Source organism: Poeciliopsis prolifica, unplaced genomic scaffold, assembly GCF_027474105.1.
Source record: "Poeciliopsis prolifica strain line A6 unplaced genomic scaffold, Auburn_PproV2 SCAFFOLD119, whole genome shotgun sequence".
Lineage (NCBI taxonomy): Eukaryota > Metazoa > Chordata > Actinopteri > Cyprinodontiformes > Poeciliidae > Poeciliopsis > Poeciliopsis prolifica.
Genome location: NW_026562494.1, coordinates 335,707 through 356,607, shown reverse-complemented (window position 1 = coordinate 356,607; position 20,901 = coordinate 335,707). Strand labels below are relative to the sequence as shown.

At 53.3% G+C, this 20,901-nt stretch overlaps 3 protein-coding genes and 1 pseudogene across 3 annotated transcripts; 2 read left to right on the top strand and 2 right to left on the bottom strand.

The window, feature by feature from the left end:
* Positions 1-72: 72 nt before the first annotated feature.
* LOC129354810 (emopamil-binding protein-like) lies at positions 73-2,465 on the bottom strand. Its single transcript, XM_055024354.1, has 4 exons — positions 1,922-2,465; positions 1,164-1,233; positions 739-877; positions 73-422 (listed from the first exon to the last, which is right to left on the bottom strand). Exons 1-4 carry the CDS (start codon positions 2,096-2,098, stop codon positions 131-133), a joined length of 678 nt encoding a protein of 225 aa, XP_054880329.1. The 5' UTR covers positions 2,099-2,465; the 3' UTR covers positions 73-130.
* A 1,229-nt stretch (positions 2,466-3,694) lies between these two features.
* LOC129354858 (caveolae-associated protein 2-like) lies at positions 3,695-6,165 on the bottom strand (annotated as a pseudogene).
* Positions 6,166-7,091: 926 nt separating this feature from the next.
* On the top strand, positions 7,092-16,603 carry LOC129354857 (vacuolar protein sorting-associated protein 16 homolog). Its single transcript, XM_055024391.1, is given in 26 exon segments — positions 7,092-7,467; positions 7,837-7,925; positions 8,106-8,197; positions 8,275-8,329; positions 8,332-8,402; positions 12,289-12,433; positions 12,504-12,619; positions 12,693-12,815; positions 12,887-12,942; positions 13,033-13,122; positions 13,195-13,366; positions 13,446-13,577; positions 13,729-13,856; positions 14,111-14,146; positions 14,527-14,635; positions 14,714-14,848; positions 14,929-15,037; positions 15,126-15,223; positions 15,405-15,509; positions 15,584-15,661; positions 15,733-15,819; positions 15,886-15,904; positions 15,907-15,967; positions 16,060-16,156; positions 16,240-16,343; positions 16,420-16,603. Coding segments are annotated over 26 exon segments (2,541 nt in total). The 5' UTR covers positions 7,092-7,417.
* An 836-nt stretch (positions 16,604-17,439) lies between these two features.
* LOC129354829 (regucalcin-like) lies at positions 17,440-20,898 on the top strand. The gene is given in 9 exon segments (XM_055024367.1): positions 17,440-17,546; positions 18,785-18,963; positions 18,965-19,001; positions 19,072-19,254; positions 19,325-19,463; positions 19,545-19,606; positions 19,767-19,907; positions 20,488-20,642; positions 20,718-20,898. Coding segments are annotated over 8 exon segments (894 nt in total). The 5' UTR covers positions 17,440-17,546; positions 18,785-18,837; the 3' UTR covers positions 20,769-20,898.
* The last annotated feature ends 3 nt before the right edge of the window (positions 20,899-20,901 follow it).

The following is a 20,901-nucleotide window of genomic DNA, read 5'->3' as shown; positions in this document are numbered from 1 at the left end:
GAAGGAGACTCGTTTAACCTCAGGATTTTATTTATAGAGATTAATAAAAGTTTTAGTGATGATCCAGCGGTCTGATTTGTTCCTTCCTGCTAAAAATCATTTCTGTGACCAGTCTGAGAAAACGATGAGCTCAAACAGTGACAGACTTCTGACCATCGCTGCTGACGGCGTCTACAGCTTCTTCTTCTTCTGGGCCGTCGTTCTGTCTCCTTTGACTGCATGAACTCTGGAGACACAACCAGGACTGGACCAGGAGCAGAACCGGGATCAGGACCCAGAGTCCATTAAAGAAGACCAGGTAGACCCATAGGTAGAGCGGGTTGGACGTGTCCAGGTGAGGACTGCCCAGCAGCCAATCAGGACAGAAGGTCATCCAGCCGCCGTACAGCTCGCACACGCTCAGAGTGATCTGCAGGAAGTGTCTGAAATACAAGTCATTTCAGAATGAGACTGATTTAACGGCCCGTTTAAGATCTGACTGACCCACATGAAGCATTAAGAATAAAAACTGAATGAAAAAGATAAACAGAATAGACATCAACATGGCAAAATCTGATAAAATGTTTCATGTTTGAACCAAAGGATAAAAGCCAGTCTAGCAGGTTTTAGCAGCACTGGATGTACTGTCAGAGTATCTGTGGTTCTTCATCAGCATACTCGCAGTACTTGGACTATATCTTGTAACATGTGATACCTGAGTTGGATGGGTAGAGCGTTTTATTGAAACTGTAGCATCACCTGTAGTACTTGTCATTGAGTACTGCATGTATCAGCAGCAGAGCCAGCAGAGAGTCCAGGACCACCGTCAGAATCTCCAAGGACACGATGTTTGGGTCAGAAACCAACCAGCGACTGTCTGCTTTACCGTACTCCTTCCCTACAGGTGGGACAGCTGACACTGTTAAACCAGGCATTAAAACGTTCAGGTATGTTGAAATACTAAAAAACATATTCAGAAGTAAAACTCCTCCGTCTCCGGAAAGAGCGTCGGTTCTGTAGAGTAAGACAGAAGGTGATGAAGGACCTTCAAGGTTCATGTCTGGATTCAGACGCAGCTCTCTGATTGGCTGATGAGTGTAGCTTAGAAACACTAAAGATCCTACTTTCTGCTGTGTGTCAGAAACAGGATAACACAGAAATACAAAGACGGTTGCAAAACTCACAGAGCTCAGCCAGAGGACCTTCAGATGTCTCCACTGTCCCAACCAGAGACATGTAAACAAACGGACCCTCCTGAGGACAACAGGGACAATCAGCCAGAACAAAGACAGCTGCACTAAACCAACATTGATGAAGAGACAACTTCAGATAGAGTAGCTTTTACTCAACAATTGATTTGGAAATGCTGTTTTAATATTTCATGTTCAGTCCAGACGTTTCTGTCCAGGTGGACAGTGTGGCACAAAAAACCCAAAAGAACAATCTATGGGTGTTTTCAACTCCTAACAGTCTGTTTGATCAGACACCAAAACACCAAGATGTGTTGCATTTTGAGCTGCTGCAGTTCTTTCTCAAACCAAACTTCCTGCTTTGGCGTGATCCCCCATCTGCTTGGCGTTCATATAGGCATTTCTAACTGAACCCAGACCGACGTTTGGAGGACCAGAGTTTGATGACGCATTCACACCAGCCCAAACAAACCAGGCTTTCTAGATAAATGGACTGAAGTTGGATTAAAGTGAACCAAACCAGGGTTGGTGTGAATGAATCCTAAACATCTGGAAAGCAGTGAAATCTTCAAAAGCAGTTCAGAAACCCATGAAACTAAACGAACAACACAAGTACAGTGGAGGAAGACAAAAAGAACCCAAAGGATGGAAAACATTGATCCCAAGAAGAGGACAGTTCAAAGGTCAGGTCCTGAAATGATGAAGGAAAGATGACAGCAGAGAGCGGCTGAACAAGAAGAAGCTCCTCCTACCAGCGTCAGGTGGACGATGACATCATAGAACAGCCACAGCAGGATCCACCAGTCCGTCTTGGAGCTCCGCCCACCATACCTGTGTGTGAGGAGAGCAGCCACCACCAGCTGGAGGCCACAGCCCAGCAGAGACGACACAGAGACGAGAGAGAGCGCAGGCGGAGCCTCAGAGTTCATGGTACCGGAACCAGACTGCGTACTTCACAGGAAATGCTCAGTATCCTGCAAGCTGCATAAATACTTCAGTTGGACCGTCTGATCTGTTCTGCAGAGACTGGACCCAACTCTGGACCTCCCCGCTCACTCTGATTGGTCCTTCGGTTTGATATCACCAACCCTGTACTGTCATTGGCTGCTGAGGAGACCACCCCACTTCCTGTCTCTCCCACATGAAGGCCATGAACCAAACGGACTGAAACCAGAGTCAGAGTGCAGAGTCTCAGATCCACCTTGATCTGGTTGATCACAGAGATCAGATGATCCTCTGATTCGAACATTTATCCAGCACTTTTGGTTCCAGAACATCAGACAGTGTGTGTGTGTGTGTGTGTGTGTGTGTGTGTGATAGTTTATTGACTGCAGAGTTTTGTGGTAAAAAAGAATTTATACAAGCATTGATAAGGTGAAAAGCACCATAATGTTTATTCTCTGGTTAGGAGAGAGTGACCTCTGACCTACAGAGTTAAAACTTTTATAGCAGAGAACAGAAAAAGTGTAACAATATTTACAACAATCTACCAGCAGGTGGCCTTCAGAGAGGTGAAGCAGAGGAGCCCGAATTACACTGAGCCCCAAAAGCAAAACTAAAGACATAAACCATAAGTTCACACAGTCTGGAGACGTTTGGACAAGAAATGTCCCATCAGCACCAGAGATGAGATGTAGAAGGAATAATCTTTGGCAGAAACAAACAAAAAACATTAAATGAACCATTTTAGATCAATCAATCAGTGGAATCACAAAGGTTATCAATAATTTGACAGCAAGCAGGAAATGTTTCACCTTTCTGCCGTCAGCAACTCTGAGATAATCAGACAATGTTTGATTGAATATCAGCAGAACCACTGAAAACTGATAAATGGAAAACCAGGAACATGATAGTAAAGCAGGACAAACAAACACTGGTGCAACATCAACTCAGCGGTCGCTGGAACGCTGCTGAACGTCTGGCAGAGATTTTTAGGATCTGCGATAGAATGTGGTGGAAACTTCTAGAGAAATGCAAGAAATACAGAGAAAACTCCTTGGAATGTAAGACATTAAAATACTTGGATCAACCGCAGAGGGTTCATCATAGACAATGAATGAGACCTGGTCAGAGGTCTGACTGGAGGTCATCAGATGAACCTCTGAGGGAGGGGCTTCAGGTATCAGGACACATTTAAAGGCCCTGGTTGGGATGTTTGAGGAACTCTGGAAACACATTGGAGGATTCTGCAGATCCAGCGTTTGCTCTTAGGCAGGACAGAAACCCTGGAGGTTCCCTTGTTTCATGATCCACCAGCTTCTTGGTCAGGTTGGACCCAACATAAATCATAAAATGAGAACCAGTGATGGTGGTGTGATCTCTGAGAGGCCCAAGGTTTATCAGAGGAGAAGGTTGGAAAACCTTTGGGAGAATGTGATTGTTGACATTTAATGGAGAGTTTGAGGAATAAAGCAGAAAACCTTTGATTCGATCTGAGTGGAGTTCCTTAAGAAAACTCTGATCCTCTGATTGGTCTGATCTAACGCTCATGTTCTGCTTAGGACTCCTCCTCCTTCTCCTCTACTCTACTCCGTCTCCTGAGGGAGGGTGGAGGACAGAGCGTTACGCCTCACTGAGTCCTCAGAGACCACCGACACGTCAGCCTCCACCACCAGTGAGCCCTCCTTCACTTCCTCCTTCTATTCCTCCACAACCTCCAGCTGCTTCTCTACTTCCTCCCTGACCTCCACTACCGGCTCCACCTGGTCTTGGAGCCCCCCTGCTGGTCATTCGGGGCCAGCTGGGCGTGGACCTCGGTGAAGGGAGCTCCAGCTCAGCGCCGCCTGCTGAGGCAGCTGGACGTCGGCCTCGGCTGTGAGGGACTCCCTGGTCTGGCCTGAGGCCTCCGGAGGCTGGGAGTCTGAGCTGCTGCGAGACTAAAGGACAGAAGAAACATCTTTAGTCTGAACTGACACTTTCATGGACCATCTGACGATCCAGTGACCTGCGCGAGTCTCTGTACCTTCTTGATGCCAAAGGTCAGAGGGGAGACCTTCAGGCTGGCGGTTCTCTGCTTGATCTTCTCCCGTTGTTCTGCTGAAACGATCTTTGTCCCGATCTTGTTCATCTTCTTCTCGATGTTGTGTCTGGAGAAGGCTTTCTTCAGGCTGTCCACCTGCAGAGAAACAGAAACCATGACATTTGTCTGACTGGTCAAAAGCCTGGAGTCTGCTCCCTGTGGTTCCTACCTTCTTCAGGCTGGACCGCTTCAGTTTGTCCGCTGTGGACTTCTCCATGCCGTCCACATCCTGAGGCCACGGCTCCTCTTCGTCCATGTCGGCCTCCAGACCAACGTCTTCGTCAGACGACAGGTCGATGGTCTGGAATTCTCCGTCCTGCCTGCCGTCGCTGAGACCCGGAGCAGACGGCTCGCCTTCCTCCAGGATCTCATCCCGAGGAAACGGAGGAGGCTCCTCATGAAAACGCTGGTCGGGATCTCGTTTTCCTCCTGCAGCAGAGCAAGACACCGCGTCACAACCGGACACAGTCACAGAGAGACACGAGGAAACCACAATACACACATTGACCCAGAGACAGAGGAATCAGACTGGGTTCTGGAAATGTTTTGGAAGAATTCTAGGAATCAATCATCAGTCAGCAACATGGCAGCTGGAAGTGCTTCCATTAGGAAAACATCAAACACAACGGCGTCAGGTGACAGAAGGCTGACTTTATAACTGCCTTTATGTGATTCCGAATGTTCTGGTCAGATTTAGGGCCTGATTATTAGTTTATACCTGTAATAACTGGAGAGCTGCGTCTGGAATGTTCTAATGTTCTGGGAATGTTGCGTGTTGCTGGCAGGCGGCAGAAGGAGAGGAGTTGACCTTCACCTCGTCGACACACACTGGACCAGCAAGTTATGGTTCCACCACAACCCCCGTTCCACCTCGTAAACAACCACCACACAAACCGCCCCCACCCTCTGAAGACTTCAGGTCGGCTCCCACAGCAGCTCATATCCAAATAAGGTCAGTGGCTGAAGAACAGCCCGGCAGCCTCCGGGAGACCACATTTCCCAGCATGCATCTGGTGACTTTACACCTACCTGGAAGATGAGCACCTTGAAGTGTTCCTGCTGATCAGGTGGGCGTGGTTCGCCTCCAGCTTCCTCACCTGGGCGCCCTGACGCTCCATCCTCTCCCGGACCTGCAGAGACACGACATGGAGGACATGGTGGACATGGTGGACATGGTGGATGGTCCGCCAGGTGATCCAGGTGTGCTGGTGCGTTCACTGACCTCCTTCATGGTCACGGACAGCTTGCGGCTCTTGTCCAGCAGCTTGCTGACGGTGTTGGACGTGTGGCTGTGACTCTTGGACAGCCGGGTCATGTCCGCCTGGATCCCTCTGACCACACCCTCCATCTGGACCTGGTGCATCTGAAACACACCCAGAACCGGGTCACCCAGAACCCAGAGTACAGACGAAACCCACTCAGTCATCAAAGAGCCGCTGACAGCTGAAGGTCTGGTCCGTTCCTGCGGTGGTTCCGGTAAACATGCACAGCATGGATGTGACGCCTTCCTTCGGATCTGCACCAACAGGAAGTGGCGTCCACATTCCTGAGGAGGAACTCTGAGCGCTCTGAGGGTGTCACAACATGGAGCAGAACCACAACCCGGGTCTGGTCCAGATGTTCCTCCACCTTTAGCTCTGGTTCTGGTTTAATCAGCTGTTCAAACTGGACCCGTCCACTCACCTCCATCTTGTTCTGGTTGTCCTGCACGGCGTCCAGCATGTTGACCAGCTTGTCGAGCAGAGTCAGAACCGTGATGGCGTTGACTGGACCCTGACCCAGCTTCTCCGGGTCGAAGGCAGCAGAACCAGAGGCCTGCTCCTCGCCCTGCGAGTCCAGGTTCAGGTTCAGGTCCGGGGCGTCGGCGGGGACCATCAGGTCCTGGTCCTGGTGGGACTCGGTTGTCACCATGTCGACGGAGGTGTAAGCAGAGTCTCCTGTAGTGGAGAAAACCCCCAAACTGTGTTCGCCTGCAGTCAGAGAGCTGCGCTCTGATTGGCTGCTGGGAGGGAAACTTTCCAGATAACTTCCCTCTGTGGAAACGTCCACACCTTTAACCCTTCCCTGCTGCCCCCGGGACCGACCGGAGACACACTGCAGACACCAGCTCTGTTCACACAGCTTTCACCCACAGAGACGTCTGGACCGGACCACTGGACCAGAACCCAGAACCAGAACCCTCTGACAGCAGCAGGTTTCAGCTCTGCTGCCCTGAAAGGGTTAAACTCTCTCTCTGCTGCCCTCAGCCTGGAGCTCAGTCTCTCCACCACACCCAGGGGGAGGGGGCAGTTACCATGGAGATGGGGCAGGAGAGAGAGCCAGTGAGCGCCAGTGTCTCTCGCTCGCCCATGTTTTTCAGATGAAGTCATCTGGAAGGAAAACTGCAGCTTTCCTCCAATTGTGTTCAAGCTGGAACTCCAGAGGAAAACCGGCCCGGTCCACTGATCCAGAACCGCTTCTGATTCTGTTAAAACTAAAACACAGAGATATTCTTCTATAGCTAGAGTCCTGAGGAAAAACGGCCTATTTAAAGTTCCTCTGTGTGTCCCAGTTCCACTGATCCAGAACCTCTGCTGGTTCTGCTGACTAATATACAGGGATCTTTGTTTTATAACCAGAGTCCAGAGGGAAGAACAGCTGATTTAAGTTTCTTCTGCTATCACTGTTTTTCTGTGAAGCTTTGACCCACTTCTGCTCTAATGTTTACAATATTTACAAATAAATGTAATAATTTTGGCCAAATGCAAAAAATCACAAATGTAACTTGATAAGACATTTTATGTTCCTCTTTTTCTCATATAGATATAAAATCAATTCATATATACAGTTTCTATGTTGTTTTTGTTGTGTTGTCTACTTTGTTCAATAAAGTTCCTAAAAAAAAAAATGCGCGCATGCGCGGAAGTAAGCCTTAGTAAGTAAACACAAGTCATCTGATTTATGGATGTAATTCGTGATCAAAGAAAGGTGAGGGGTCAGAGGTCAGCTTAGGTTTATGTTTTAGGGTGTTAGAGGAAATAGAAGTGGCTCGGTTCTGAAAGCGGTTCGGTTCTGGAAGTGATTCAGTTTTGAGAACGGTGGCTCCTTCGTCCTGGAGGCTCAGGTCAGCTGACCTACAGCCCGTCTGTGCTGCCGAACCCCTGCCTCATCCTGCGGTTCGGTTCTGGTCAGACGGCAGAACCGGCTCCTCTGTTCGGAACCAGACCACATCATCATCCTCCTCCTCAGGATGGCCTTCATCACCGCTAACTGGAACCCGCTGGGAGACACTTTCTACCGGTCAGTACCACGCACACCAACAGCTGGGGCTCCGCTCCGCAGCTGGGTCCGAACCTGCTGGGTCCGAACCTGCTCTGTTTACAGAACTGGCCGGTTACATTAATCACATGACTAAAACTGAAGCTAAAGCTAGCTTCCGCCACACAGCACACCTGTCCCCTCCCTCCTCTCCAGGTGAGTTCTTGTGGACCAGACTAGAGCCGAAGGAACCATCGGATGTCTGCCTGCCAGGATCCGGGTTCGGACCGGTTCTGTTTGTCACACAGAGACCCGGTTACCTGGAAGGAGCTGAAACCTGAGCAGAAATGAACAGAGTCTGGTCGGTTCTGCTGGTTCTAGCGTTTAGCTGTCCCGGTTCTGTCTCTGCAGGAAGACGGAACTTTATGAGATGTTCTGGAGCCTCCGGGACGGACTGAGGGACAGTCTGGTGGCAGCAGCTCCGTATGGAGGCCCAATCGGTGGGTTCTGGTTCTGGTGGTCAACCTGGACTCTGTCACTTTATTCAGTTGCTATGGCAACACGATGTGGAGACATGGAGCCTGGTGGTCCTCTTAGCTCAACGAGCTTCATGTCTTCAGTCTGTTACCATGGTGACACAATCAGTTACCGCTAGTTGTTAAGGTGTTGTTGTGTCCCAGCTCTGCTCAGAGAACCGCTCAGACGTTCCCCCAGCTCTCGTCCTCAGCTGGAGATCTACTCCGCCTCTGGAGCGTCCATCACCAGCTTCCCTGTAAGGACAGGCGTCCAACACAACCCTGCCCCAGAGTGACCTCGCCCTGTCCCTCACCTGTCCCGCCTGTCTTTCAGTGGAAGAGCGGTCCGGTGGTCCACCTGGGCTGGTCCGTCAACGACGAGCTGCTGTGTGTCAGGAGGACGGGACGGTTCTGATCTACGACCTGTTTGGGTCCTTCAAGAGACACTTCAGCATGGGACAGGTGGGTCTAGTCAGAGACGTGGTGTGGACAGGTGGGTCCAGTCAGAGTCGTGGTGTGGGACAGGTGGGTCCAGTCAGAGACGTGTTGTGGGACAGGTGGGTCCAGTCAGAGACGTGTTGTGGGACAGGTGGGACAGGTGGGTCCAGTCAGAGACGTGTTGTGGGACAGGTGGGTCCGGTCAGAGACGTGTTGTGGGACAGGTGGGTCCAGTCAGAGACGTGGTGTGGGACAGGTGGGACAGGGGGTCCAGTCAGAGACGTGTTGTGGGACAGGTGGGTCCAGTCAGAGACGTGTTGTGGGACAGGTGGGTCCAGTCAGAGACGTGTTGTGGACAGGTGGGACAGGTGGGTCCAGTCAGAGACGTGGTGTGGGACAGGTGGGTCCAGTCAGAGACGTGTTGTGGGACAGGTGGGACAGGTGGGTCCAGTCAGAGACGTGGTGTGGGACAGGTGGGACAGGGGGTCCAGTCAGAGACGTGTTGTGGGACAGGTGGGTCCAGTCAGAGACGTGTTGTGGGACAGGTGGGACAGGTGGGTCCAGTCAGAGACGTGGTGTGGGACAGGTGGGACAGGGGGTCCAGTCAGAGACGTGTTGTGGGACAGGTGGGTCCAGTCAGAGACGTGTTGTGGGACAGGTGGGTCCAGTCAGAGACGTGTTGTGGGACAGGTGGGTCCAGTCAGAGACGTGTTGTGGGACAGGTGGGACAGGTGGGTCCAGTCAGAGACGTGTTGTGGGACAGGTGGGTCCAGTCAGAGACGTGGTGTGGGACAGGTGGGTCCAGTCAGAGACGTGTTGTGGGACAGGTGGGACAGGTGGGTCCAGTCAGAGACGTGGTGTGGGACAGGTGGGACAGGGGGTCCAGTCAGAGACGTGTTGTGGGACAGGTGGGTCCAGTCAGAGACGTGTTGTGGGACAGGTGGGACAGGTGGGTCCAGTCAGAGACGTGGTGTGGGACAGGTGGGACAGGGGGTCCAGTCAGAGACGTGTTGTGGGACAGGTGGGTCCAGGTGGGTCCGGTCAGAGACGTGTTGTGGGACAGGTGGGTCCAGTCAGAGACGTGTTGTGGGACAGGTGGGTCCAGTCAGAGACGTGTTGTGGGACAGGTGGGTCCAGTCAGAGACGTGGTGTGGGACAGGTGGGTCCGGTCAGAAACGTGGTGTGGGACAGGTGGGTCCAGTCAGAGTCGTGTTGTGGGTCCAGTCAGAGACGTGTTGTGGGACAGGTGGGTCCAGTCAGAGACGTGTTGTGGGACAGGTGGGTCCGGTCAGAGACGTGGTGTGGGACAGGTGGGTCCGGTCAGAGACGTGGTGTGGGACAGGTGGGTCCAGTCAGAGACGTGTTGTGGGACAGGTGGGTCCAGTCAGAGACGTGTTGTGGGACAGGTGGGTCCGGTCAGAGACGTGTTGTGGGACAGGTGGGTCCGGTCAGAGACGTGGTGTGGGACAGGTGGGTCCAGTCAGAGACGTGTTGTGGGACAGGTGGGTCCAGTCAGAGACGTGTTGTGGGACAGGTGGGTCCAGTCAGAGACGTGGTGTGGGACAGGTGGGTCCGGTCAGAGACGTGGTGTGGGACAGGTGGGTCCAGTCAGAGACGTGTTGTGGGACAGGTGGGTCCAGTCAGAGACGTGTTGTGGGACAGGTGGGTCCAGTCAGAGACGTGTTGTGGACAGGTGGGTCCAGTCAGAGACGTGTTGTGGGACAGGTGGGTCCAGTCAGAGACGTGTTGTGGGACAGGTGGGTCCAGTCAGAGACGTGGTGTGGGACAGGTGGGTCCGGTCAGAGACGTGGTGTGGGACAGGTGGGTCCAGTCAGAGACGTGTTGTGGGACAGGTGGGTCCAGTCAGAGACGTGTTGTGGGACAGGTGGGTCCAGTCAGAGACGTGTTGTGGGACAGGTGGGTCCAGGTGGGTCCGGTCAGAGACGTGGTGTGGGACAGGTGGGTCCAGTCAGAGTCGTTTGTGGGTCCAGTCAGAGACGTGTTTGGGACAGGTGGGTCCAGTCAGAGACGTGTTGTGGGACAGGTGGGTCCGGTCAGAGACGTGGTGTGGGACAGGTGGGTCCGGTCAGAGACGTGGTGTGGGACAGGTGGGTCCGGTCAGAGACGTGGTGTGGGACAGGTGGGTCCAGTCAGAGACGTGTTGTGGGACAGGTGGGTCCAGTCAGAGACGTGTTGTGGGACAGGTGGGTCCAGGTGGGTCCGGTCAGAGACGTGGTGTGGGACAGGTGGGACAGGTGGGTCCAGTCAGAGACGTGTGGGACAGGTGGGTCCGGTCAGAGACGTGGTGTGGGACAGGTGGGTCCAGTCAGAGACGTGTTGTGGGACAGGTGGGTCCGGTCAGAGACGTGGTGTGGGACAGGTGGGTCCAGGTGGGTCCAGTCAGAGTCATGGTGTGGGACAGGTGGGTCCGGTCAGAGACGTGGTGTGGGACAGGTGGGTCCAGTCAGAGTCGTGGTGTGGGACAGGTGGGTCCAGGTGGGTCCAGTCAGAGTCATGGTGTGGGACAGGTGGGACAGGTGGGTCCAGGTGGGTCCGGTCAGAGACGTGGTGTGGGACAGGTGGGTCCGGTCAGAGACGTGGTGTGGGACAGGTGGGTCCGGTCAGAGACGTGGTGTGGGACAGGTGGGTCCAGTCAGAGACGTGTTGTGGGACAGGTGGGTCCAGTCAGAGTCATGGTGTGGGACAGGTGGGTCCAGGTGGGTCCGGTCAGAGACGTGGTGTGGGACAGGTGGGTCCGGTCAGAGACGTGGTGTGGGACAGGTGGGTCCGGTCAGAGACGTGGTGTGGGACAGGTGGGTCCGGTCAGAGACGTGGTGTGGGACAGGTGGGTCCGGTCAGAGACGTGGTGTGGGACAGGTGGGTCCAGGTGGGTCCAGTCAGAGTCATGGTGTGGGACAGGTGGGTCCAGGTGGGTCCGGTCAGAGACGTGGTGTGGGACAGGTGGGTCCAGGTGGGTCCGGTCAGAGACGTGTTGTGGGACAGGTGGGTCCAGGTGGGTCCAGTCAGAGACGTGTTGTGGGACAGGTGGGTCCAGTCAGAGACGTGTTGTGGGACAGGTGGGTCCAGGTGGGTCCGGTCAGAGACGTGTTGTGGGACAGGTGGGTCCGGTCAGAGACGTGGTGTGGGACAGGTGGGTCCAGGTGGGTCCGGTCAGAGACGTGTTGTGGGACAGGTGGGTCCAGGTGGGTCCAGTCAGAGACGTGTTTGGGACAGGTGGGTCCAGTCAGAGACGTGTTGTGGGACAGGTGGGTCCAGGTGGGTCCGGTCAGAGACGTGGTGTGGGACAGGTGGGTCCGGTCAGAGACGTGGTGTGGGACAGGTGGGTCCAGTCAGAGACGTGTTGTGGGACAGGTGGGTCCAGTCAGAGTCATGGTGTGGGACAGGTGGGTCCGTCAGAGACGTGGTGTGGGACAGGTGGGTCCGGTCAGAGACGTGGTGTGGGACAGGTGGGTCCGGTCAGAGACGTGGTGTGGGACAGGTGGGTCCGGTCAGAGACGTGGTGTGGGACAGGTGGGTCCGGTCAGAGACGTGGTGTGGGACAGGTGGGTCCGGTCAGAGACGTGGTGTGGGACAGGTGGGTCCGGTCAGAGACGTGGTGTGGGACAGGTGGGTCCAGGTGGGTCCGGTCAGAGACGTGTTGTGGGACAGGTGGGTCCAGGTGGGTCCAGTCAGAGACGTGTTGTGGGACAGGTGGGTCCAGGTGGGTCCGGTCAGAGACGTGTTGTGGGACAGGTGGGTCCGGTCAGAGACGTGGTGTCCACTGGTTGTCTTGGTCTCAAACAGGAAGTGGTCCAGTCAGAGACGTGGTGTCCACTGGTTGTCTTGGTCTCAAACAGGAAGTGGTCCAGTCAGAGACGTGGTGTCCACTGGTTGTCTTGGTCTCAAACAGGAAGTGGTCCAGTCTCAGGTGTTGGAGGCCAAGGTTTTCCACTCGCCATATGGAACAGGTGTCGCCATAGTAACGGGTTCCTCCCGCTTCACCCTGGCAACCAACATCGAGGACTTGAAGCTGCGCAGGCTACCTGAGGTCCCAGGTAAGGACGGCTTGAGGACAGCGCATCCGGGCGTCCTCTGCCCGTCCCCCACCTGTTTCTGTCCCCTCAGGTCTCCAGGGCAAGCCGTCCTGCTGGGCCGTCCTCACTCAGGACAGACAGACCAAAGTCCTGGTGTCCAGTGGACCTGAACTCTATGTTCTGGACAACACGTCCTGCACGGCTGTGGTAGGCTCTCTGCTCCGCAGACAGAGAGGTGAGCTGAGGACTCTCACCTGTCTCACCACCAGTCTGTCCTCAGTATCCTCCAGGTCTCAGTCCTCAGGCTGGCAGCATCGTCCACATGTCTGTCTCCTTCAGCTACAAATACCTGGCTCTGTTCACTGAGACGGGACGGCTCTGGACCGGCTTGTCCAACCTACAGGTGAGCAGGCTGCTCTGTCAGGGGGCGGGGCCACACCTGCATGGGGTCTGACAGGTTTCTGTTGTCTGCAGGAGAGACTGAGTGAGGTGGACACCAAGCAGGCAGCTACGCCCAAACAGATGGTCTGGTACGTTGACCTTTGGACCTGTCTATCAATTGACCTCTCTACTTCTGCACCTGTGTGTCCGTTGACCTTTGAACCCATCTACCTGTCCAGGTGCCGCAGGCCGAGGTCCCAGCAGCCCTCGGTGGTGTTGATGTGGGACCGGCTCCTCCTGGTGGTGGGATCTTGTAACGACACCATCCAGTATCCTTGAGCTGAGATCAGACTGGACCTGGGGCAGATTGTTAGAGTGGTTGACCCTTGACCCTGAGCCAGGTTCCCCCTGGAGGACCAGTCGGTGCTGGTGGGCGAGCTGGACGGGGTTCGGATCATCGGCTCCAGCAGCCAGGAGCTGCTGCAGGAGGTTCCTCTGGTCTGCCAGGACATCTTTAAGATCGCCTCCATGGCTCCTGGAGCGCTGCTGCTGGAGGCCCACCGGGAGTACGAGGTATACTGGTCACACTGGGAGCGCTGGGGCTGCTGCCGGCGACCCAGACCCGCGGTTCTGATCCCTCCTGTCTGAGCAGAAGTCCAGTCAGAAGGCGGACGAGTACCTGAGGGAGATCAAGGAGCAGAACGTCCTGGGAGACGCCGTCCGGCAGTGTGTGGAGGCGGCCGCTCACGAGTACGACCCCGACACCCAGAAGGCCCTGATGAGGGTGAGGTCACCAGAACCACAGGCAGAACCAGAACCACAGAACCATCCAATCATGGGACAGAAGCTGAGATCACTCTATATGCATGAACTTCATTGATTGATTGATTGATTGACTGATTGACTGACTGACTGACGCGGCGTCTATCCGCCAGGCGGCGTCCTTCGGGAAGTGCTTCCTGACGGAGTTCAGCCCGGATCAGTTTGTGACGACCTGCAGGGAGCTGCGGGTTCTGAACGCTGTCAGAGAGAGCAGCGTGGGGATGCCGCTCACACACACTCAGTATCCTGCCCTGGTGCATCATGGGAGGTGGAGTTCTGGGGAGATAACTATGATTTCATTCAAATGGAGAATTGATGTTGTTTTATCGGACGTCTGTCCATCGTTCTGAATCTAAAGTTCCTTCTTTTCAAATCTGTTTTGATTGTTTTTGTTTTAATGAGTTGCTGCTTCTATTTCCTTTAGTTTTGGATATTTAAACTTTTACATGGTTCATATTAGATATATGTGAGATGCTCCTTAACCTCTGACCTCAGATTTAAACAGATGACCCTTCAGGTCCTGATAGACAGGTGAGTCCTTCCCCCACCTGTTGCCAGATTGGCTCATTGTTGAAACTTGAGCTGCTTTTCACAACATTTGGTGATTTTAGAGAAACATTTTTAAAAGAGATACTGAGGACGAACCGCACAGCATTCTGGGGGATTAGGCAAAGGAAACATTAGCCGTTAAGCTAGGTTGGTGGAATCAACAAACTCACTCGCTCTTTGGTTGCCTAGCAACAACTTGCTGAGTCACAGCATCAGATTAAGGTTTAACCACTGTTCATTAAAGTGATAAACAAAGTAAAAACAGAGGAGAGAAACTGGATCAAACAGGACAGATCTGGCGACCCCGACCCCTCTGACCCGCGTCCAGCTCGTCCCCCTCAGTGTCTCCTGTTGTCCCTCAGGCTGGTCTACCGGCAGTTCTACCCTCTGGCCATCGAGGTCTGTCGCTACTTGAAGATCCCAGACTACCAGGGAGTCAGTCGAGTCCTGAAACACTGGGCCTCCTGCAAGGTAACTCTGCTTGTCCCCACCTGTCCCCACCTGTCTCCAACTGTCCCCTCATACGTGTGTGTGTGCGTATGTGTCCAGGTGCAGCAGAAGGACCTGACCGATGAGGCCATAGCCCGAGCCGTCTGCGCCAAGGTGGGAGACTCACCTGGAGTTTCGTACTCGGACATCGCGGCTAAAGCCTATGAATGTGGACGGCCAGAGCTGGCCATCAAGGTACGCTGCTGCTGCTCTGTAGGGTTCAGACCTCAGCGGCTCTTCATGCGGTCCGTAGTAACCTCTTCCTCTGCCTGCAGCTGCTGGACTTCGAGGCCCGGTCCGGGGAGCAGGTTCCTCTGCTGCTGAAGATGAAGAGGAGCCAGCTCGCTCTCAGTAAAGCCGTGGAGAGCGGCGACACCGACCTGGGTGAGTCATCAGGCTCCGCCCCCAGCCTGCAGACTGGGGGCGGAGCCTGCTGACCTGTGTGTGTGTGTGTGTGTGTGTGTGCGTCCAGTTTACACGGTGGTGACGTACCTGAAAAACGAGATGAACAGAGGAGATTTCTTCATGACACTGAGGAACCAGCCGGTGGCGCTCAGCCTCTACAGACAGGTGAGCTCACCTGGGCCGCCTGACCTCCACTGGAGAGACTGGAGGTCAAAGGTCCTGACAGGAAGCCATAACCATCTGAAAGACAAAAAATCTCCCAGAATCACTAAATGTAAACAAAGTCCAGGCAGGCGTTTCCTGTTGGTTACCATTGAGACGAGTGACGTGTCCTCTGTGTCTTCAGTTCTGCAAACTGCAGGAGCCTCAGACGCTGAAGGACCTGTTCAACCAGGACGACGACCACCAGGAGCTCGGCAACTTCTACGTGACGTCCAGCTACAGGGACAAGGTGAGCCGCTCCCACCTGGACAGGTAGGTGGACGACTGTCCACATCCTCACCTGTCCCTGCTGTCTTTATCCAGAGACTGGAGGGCCGGCTGGCACAGCTGCAGAGCGCCGTGGACGAGTACAACAAGGCCAAGAACGACTTCGCTGCCAAGGTAACGGTCTCACCTGTACACCAGGTATGTCCACCAGGTGTGGACGGTCTCTGATGTCTCCTGTCCTTCAGGCCACGGAGGAGGAAATGCGTCTCCTTCGTTTCCAAAGGAAGCTGGATGAGGAGAAGGGGGCGGGGCTTCTGGGACTCTCCCTACAGGTATCTGTAAACACAGGCGACCAGAGACCAGCTTGGCGTTACTGAGTGATGTCACTTCCTGTGCAGGCCACCATGGAGGCTCTGATGTCGTTGGTCTCCACAAGCAAGCAGAGCAGCTCTACAGAGACTTCAGAGTGCCGGACAAAAGGTGCGATGTTACGGCAGGCTGGGCTGTGATTGGCTGGATTGATAGAAATATTTCATTTTGGAGGTGACTCACTTCCTGTCTCACCTGCTCAGGTACTGGTGGCTGAAGCTGAAGTCTCTGGCTGAGAAGGAGCAGTGGGAGGAGCTAGAGAAGTTCTCCAAGAGCAAGAAGTCTCCTATTGGCTACCTGGTGAGAGAAACCCTGCCCCTTACCTGCCCGCTTTAACTGTGAACTGCATTTCCCATGATTCTTTGCTGCCTGCCTGCCCTCAGGCCTTCGTGGAGGTGTGCATGAAGAACAACAACAGACATGAAGCCAAGAAGTACGTCAGCAAGGTCACACCTGAGCAGAAGGTCAAAGCTCACCTGGCTGTGGGGTAAGACCACACCTGTGACATCATCACACAGCAGAGCCCCGCCCACTGCTCACTCTTCTTCTTCTCTGGCTGTCAGCGACCTAGATGGAGCAGCAGACGCCGCCATTGAGCGCAGGAATGAGTCTGAGATGGGGGCGGTCCTCTCCAGATGCTCCGCCTCCGACCGGCTGCTGATGGACAAGTTGAACCGGGCTCGGGTCGCCACTGCCAAGAGTGACCCGATCCGGCCAAGAAGTGACCCAATCCGGGCCAATAAGTGACCCGATTGGAGCCCAGTCACACCCCATTCCTGCAGCTAGCAGCGCTAACACAGTCTGCTAAATAAATGCTTCTGTTTCCGACCCATTGTTCCATTTGTGGCCTGTTTTCTGCTGTCTTCAGACTTTGACTAGGCCACTCTATCCCATGAATCTGCTTTGAACATAACGTGTCTGGCTCTGTGCTCGTCTTCCCACAGCATGATGCTGTCACCAAGTGCTTTGTTAGTTAGTCAAGAATTAACAGCAACAATTTCGGTTAGTTTGTCATAAGATTAAAAAATGGCTAAAAATTTGATTAACCAACCAAATATTTACCTACAAACCAAATATTTAGCTACTAAATATTTAGCTAGCGTAGAGATAAACGTTAGCCGGCTAACCGCATGTAACATGTAATATTTTGGAGCTAAATATTTAATGAGAAGCTAACGTTTACCTTTCTAACCAGCTACACGTTTAGTTAGCTGCTGCTGCTAACTATTTGTGGACTTTGTGTTGGACGGAACCAGTTCTGGGGTTTAAACTGGAGTCCGGGTCAGAACCGACCCTGTAGATGTGGACGCGGCGCCCCCTGCTGGTCCTCAGGGATTAATTAATGAGACCCACAAAACCACTCCAGAACCGAATTTCAGGGATATTCTATTGTTTTCTAACTCTGGGTTCCGTTCAGCCCGATGCTGGGTCATGTGATCCCAGGCTCTTTGCTCGTAGCAGAACCGAACCCAGCAGACCTAAATCTGGGCTCTGATTGGTTGATTAGTCATTTAAGCTGGACTGGGTCCAGAACCCAGCGCTGATTTGGGCCGAGGCCAGGATGATGGAGAGGATCCAGCCAGGGGCGGTTCGGTTCGGGGCGGAGTGGGGGCGTGGCCTGGATCAGGAGACATAAAAAAGGCTCGGTTCGGCCAGAAGTTCTGCAGGGAACTCCGAAGTTCTGCAGCAGGTAGGTGGTTTCGTTTGGGTCCAGGTGTTCAGGTGCATGACCGACTAGTTCCGAACCGGGCTCAGAGCACCACGTGATCTAATCAGCACCAGAGACGAGGTTCTGGTCCGGTTCTGAGTCCAGTTCAGTTCCAGACGACTTCTGCAGAGTTTCATGATGCGTTCAGGCGCAGCTCGGAAACGGGAGACACTGGTCAGCCTCGTGTTCCGATTCGACCCGGACCGGCTCAGCTCACAGCAGCGAGTCCACTTCCGCCTCCGGAAGTTAGAAGCGGAAGGAACGGAACCAGTGAAAACAGAACCGAGTCAGAACCAGAACCCTGGAGCTGGACCACATCAGAAAGCGCTGAGTCAGCGTCTGGTTAACCTTTAACCTTTCGGCTCTGATGGTTCTGCTGTCTGATGGTACCGCAGTACGTCCTACCGGACCGCGGTACTTCACACGCCGTGTATCTATTCTAGTATGGAGGCCCAAAGGGCCAAAATTCAATAAATACTATGAAAAATAAATGTCATATTTCTAAAAATACATTAATTTCAAAATACATATTCAGTCTTTATTTAGTTTTAAATAATTCTAGGTATTTTTATCTGTGGTATTACAGTGACATCACGTACAGCATCCTGTAGTAGTACATTAATAGAGTACTATTAATAGAATATTATTAATGTACTACTACAGTACATTAATAGTACTACATTGCTGGATTGAAGCTAGAAAGAAAAAATACATTTACATCACAAAATTCAGCAATTTTCTAGAAAAACCTTGCAAATTTAAAAGTTTGAAAAGTCAAAATTTTGTTAAAAAAATTCAAATCTCCAGATTTCAAATATTTTCTTGCAGAAAGTGAAACTTTCTGACCTTGTATTGTCTAAAGTTTTTGACTTGTAAATTCTCTGAGCTCCAAAAGTCAAAAACTTGCAAAACAACAAACAAAATTTAAAAATTTTGAGTTTGAAAAGTTGAGCGATTCTGACTTCTGGAAATATTGGGATTCTTTTTTCAAGTGGAGAAGTTTTATATCAAAATCTTTCGATTTTTCTGGACTTTTTTGACTTGTGGATCTCAGAAATTTACTTGTTTTTCTAGAAAATTCCCCGCCTGAAGTTATAAACTTCTCGTTTTATGCCTGTTAGGAATCCTAAAACTATTTCTGTTTGCTAAAAGCAGAAAACTTTGAGAACATTTTTTGTTTCATTTTCTAGCTGTGACTCTACCTCTGCTGGTTTCCATAGAAACAGCCCGGTTGGCGCTCCTGCTCAGTGATTGGCTCCAGCAGACAGGTGAGATGTCGTCGGTGAAGGTGGAGTCCGTGGTGAAGGAGCACGCTCAGATCGGTGAGGGGCCGGTGTGGGAGGAGTCAGAGCAGACGCTGCTGTTCGTCGACATCGCAGGACAGAAAATCCACCGCTGGAAACGCAGCGACCAATCAGATCCAGTCTCTGCAGACAGGTGGGCGTGTCCTCGTCACCTGAGGCTGCCTCACCTGGCCGCTCGTCACAGCTCTGCTCCTCTTCCTCAGCTGACACGGTGGGATTCGCGGTCCCTCGCCGATCCGGCGGTTACGTCGCAGGCGTGGGCTGCAGCATCGTGGCTGTTGATTGGTCGACTCAGAAGGTGACATCACTGGCCAGCATCGAAGACGACAAACCAGAGAACCGTCTGAACGACGGGAAGGCCGATCCGATGGGACGGCTGCTGGCAGGTACAGCACACCTGTCGGCTGCTGACTCACCTGGTCAGCCGTAACCATGGCGATGTTCTTCCTCCCTCAGGGACGATGAGGAGGGACGCTCAGACCGCTCAGGTGAAACCGGGATCTTTGTACCTGATGAAATCTGACCTGTCTGTCACCAAGCTGCTGGGCCAGGTAGGCTCACCTGGCGGCGCCCCCTACAGTCAGTCTGCGTACCTGCAGCTGGTGGGCGGGGCCTCACCTGTCCCTCACCTGGCAGGTGGACATCCAACGGGATGGACTGGACTGCGGACCTGAAGACTCTTCTACATCGACAGCCTGGCGATGAGCGTCGACGCCTTCGATTACGACTCGGCCTCTGAAACCTGGGTAACCCCACCCGTAACCGCGGCAACGCCCGCAGCCTCCGCCCCGCAGCCTCCGCCCGCAGCCTCCGCCCGCAGCCTCCGCCCGCAGCCTCCGCCCGCAGCCTCCGCCCGCAGCCTCCGCCCGCTCCGCTGCCAAGCTTCCTGTGTTTGTCCGTCGCCTAGGTAACCGCCGGGTGGTGTACCGGTTGGCGGAGGGGGAGGGCGTTCCCGACGGGATGACCCTGGACGCCAACGGCCGCCTCTGGGTGGCGTGCTACGATGGAGGACGGGTCCTCAACATCGACCCCGCGACTGGTCAGTCAGACTGGGAGGACTGGTCAGTCAGACTGGGAGGACTGGTCAGTCAGACTGGGAGGACTGGTCAGTCAGACTGGGAGGACTGGTCAGTCAGACTGGGAGGACTGGTCAGTCAGACTGGGAGGACTGGCAAATGTCATTTCAACATTTGCTTCATATTTTGAAAGAAAAATAACAAAAACTATTGGCTATAGTCGAGTCGACCCCTGACTCGGGGCCAAAGGTCAAGCGCACACCCAGGTGCAAGTCCTGTTTGTTTTAAATGTTTAAGTTGTTTCTTAGTTCATTCAGAAGTAAAAATGGTTTTAGACGTTTCTGTGTTTAGCTGAACATGATGGACGGATTTGATCGTTTGTCAGCAGAAACTCGTTTCTTTGAAAAACTCTTAATATGGCGGGTCGAACAGAACCGGACGGATCCGTTCATCAAGTTCAAGCTGTTGGACTTTCAGCCATTAAACGATTTCTGAGCACAACTTTGATCTCTCCAGATTACAGCAGATTATTCAGCAGGAGCCGACCCAGTAAACCCAGTAAACCCAGTTAACTGGTTAAACTGGCTGTTCCTCTCCTCTCAGGTAAACGCCTGCAGACGGTGTCTCTGCCCGCCACAAAGACCACTTCCTGTTGCTTCGGCGGCCCAGACTACTCTGACCTCTACGTGACCTCGGCCAGCCTGGGTCTGGACCAATCAGAGCTCCAGAAGCAGCCGGCGGCCGGGAACACCTTCAGGGTGAGAGCCCCGCCCCCCGCCCCTCCCTCACCTGTCGGAGGCCTGCTTTGACCTGCGCTGTGTCTGTGTGTGCAGGTGACAGGGCTCGGGGTCAAAGGTCGACCATCAAACGCATTCAGCGGGTGACCTGCAAGAGGCGGAGTCTTCTGATCTTCTATAAGGCTGCTGATTAATAATCAAACTGGATCAATAAATGATTTTACAGTGCTCACCTGTTCTCTAATAAAGGCTGAGCTGAGCGCTAAGCATGCTGGGAGTT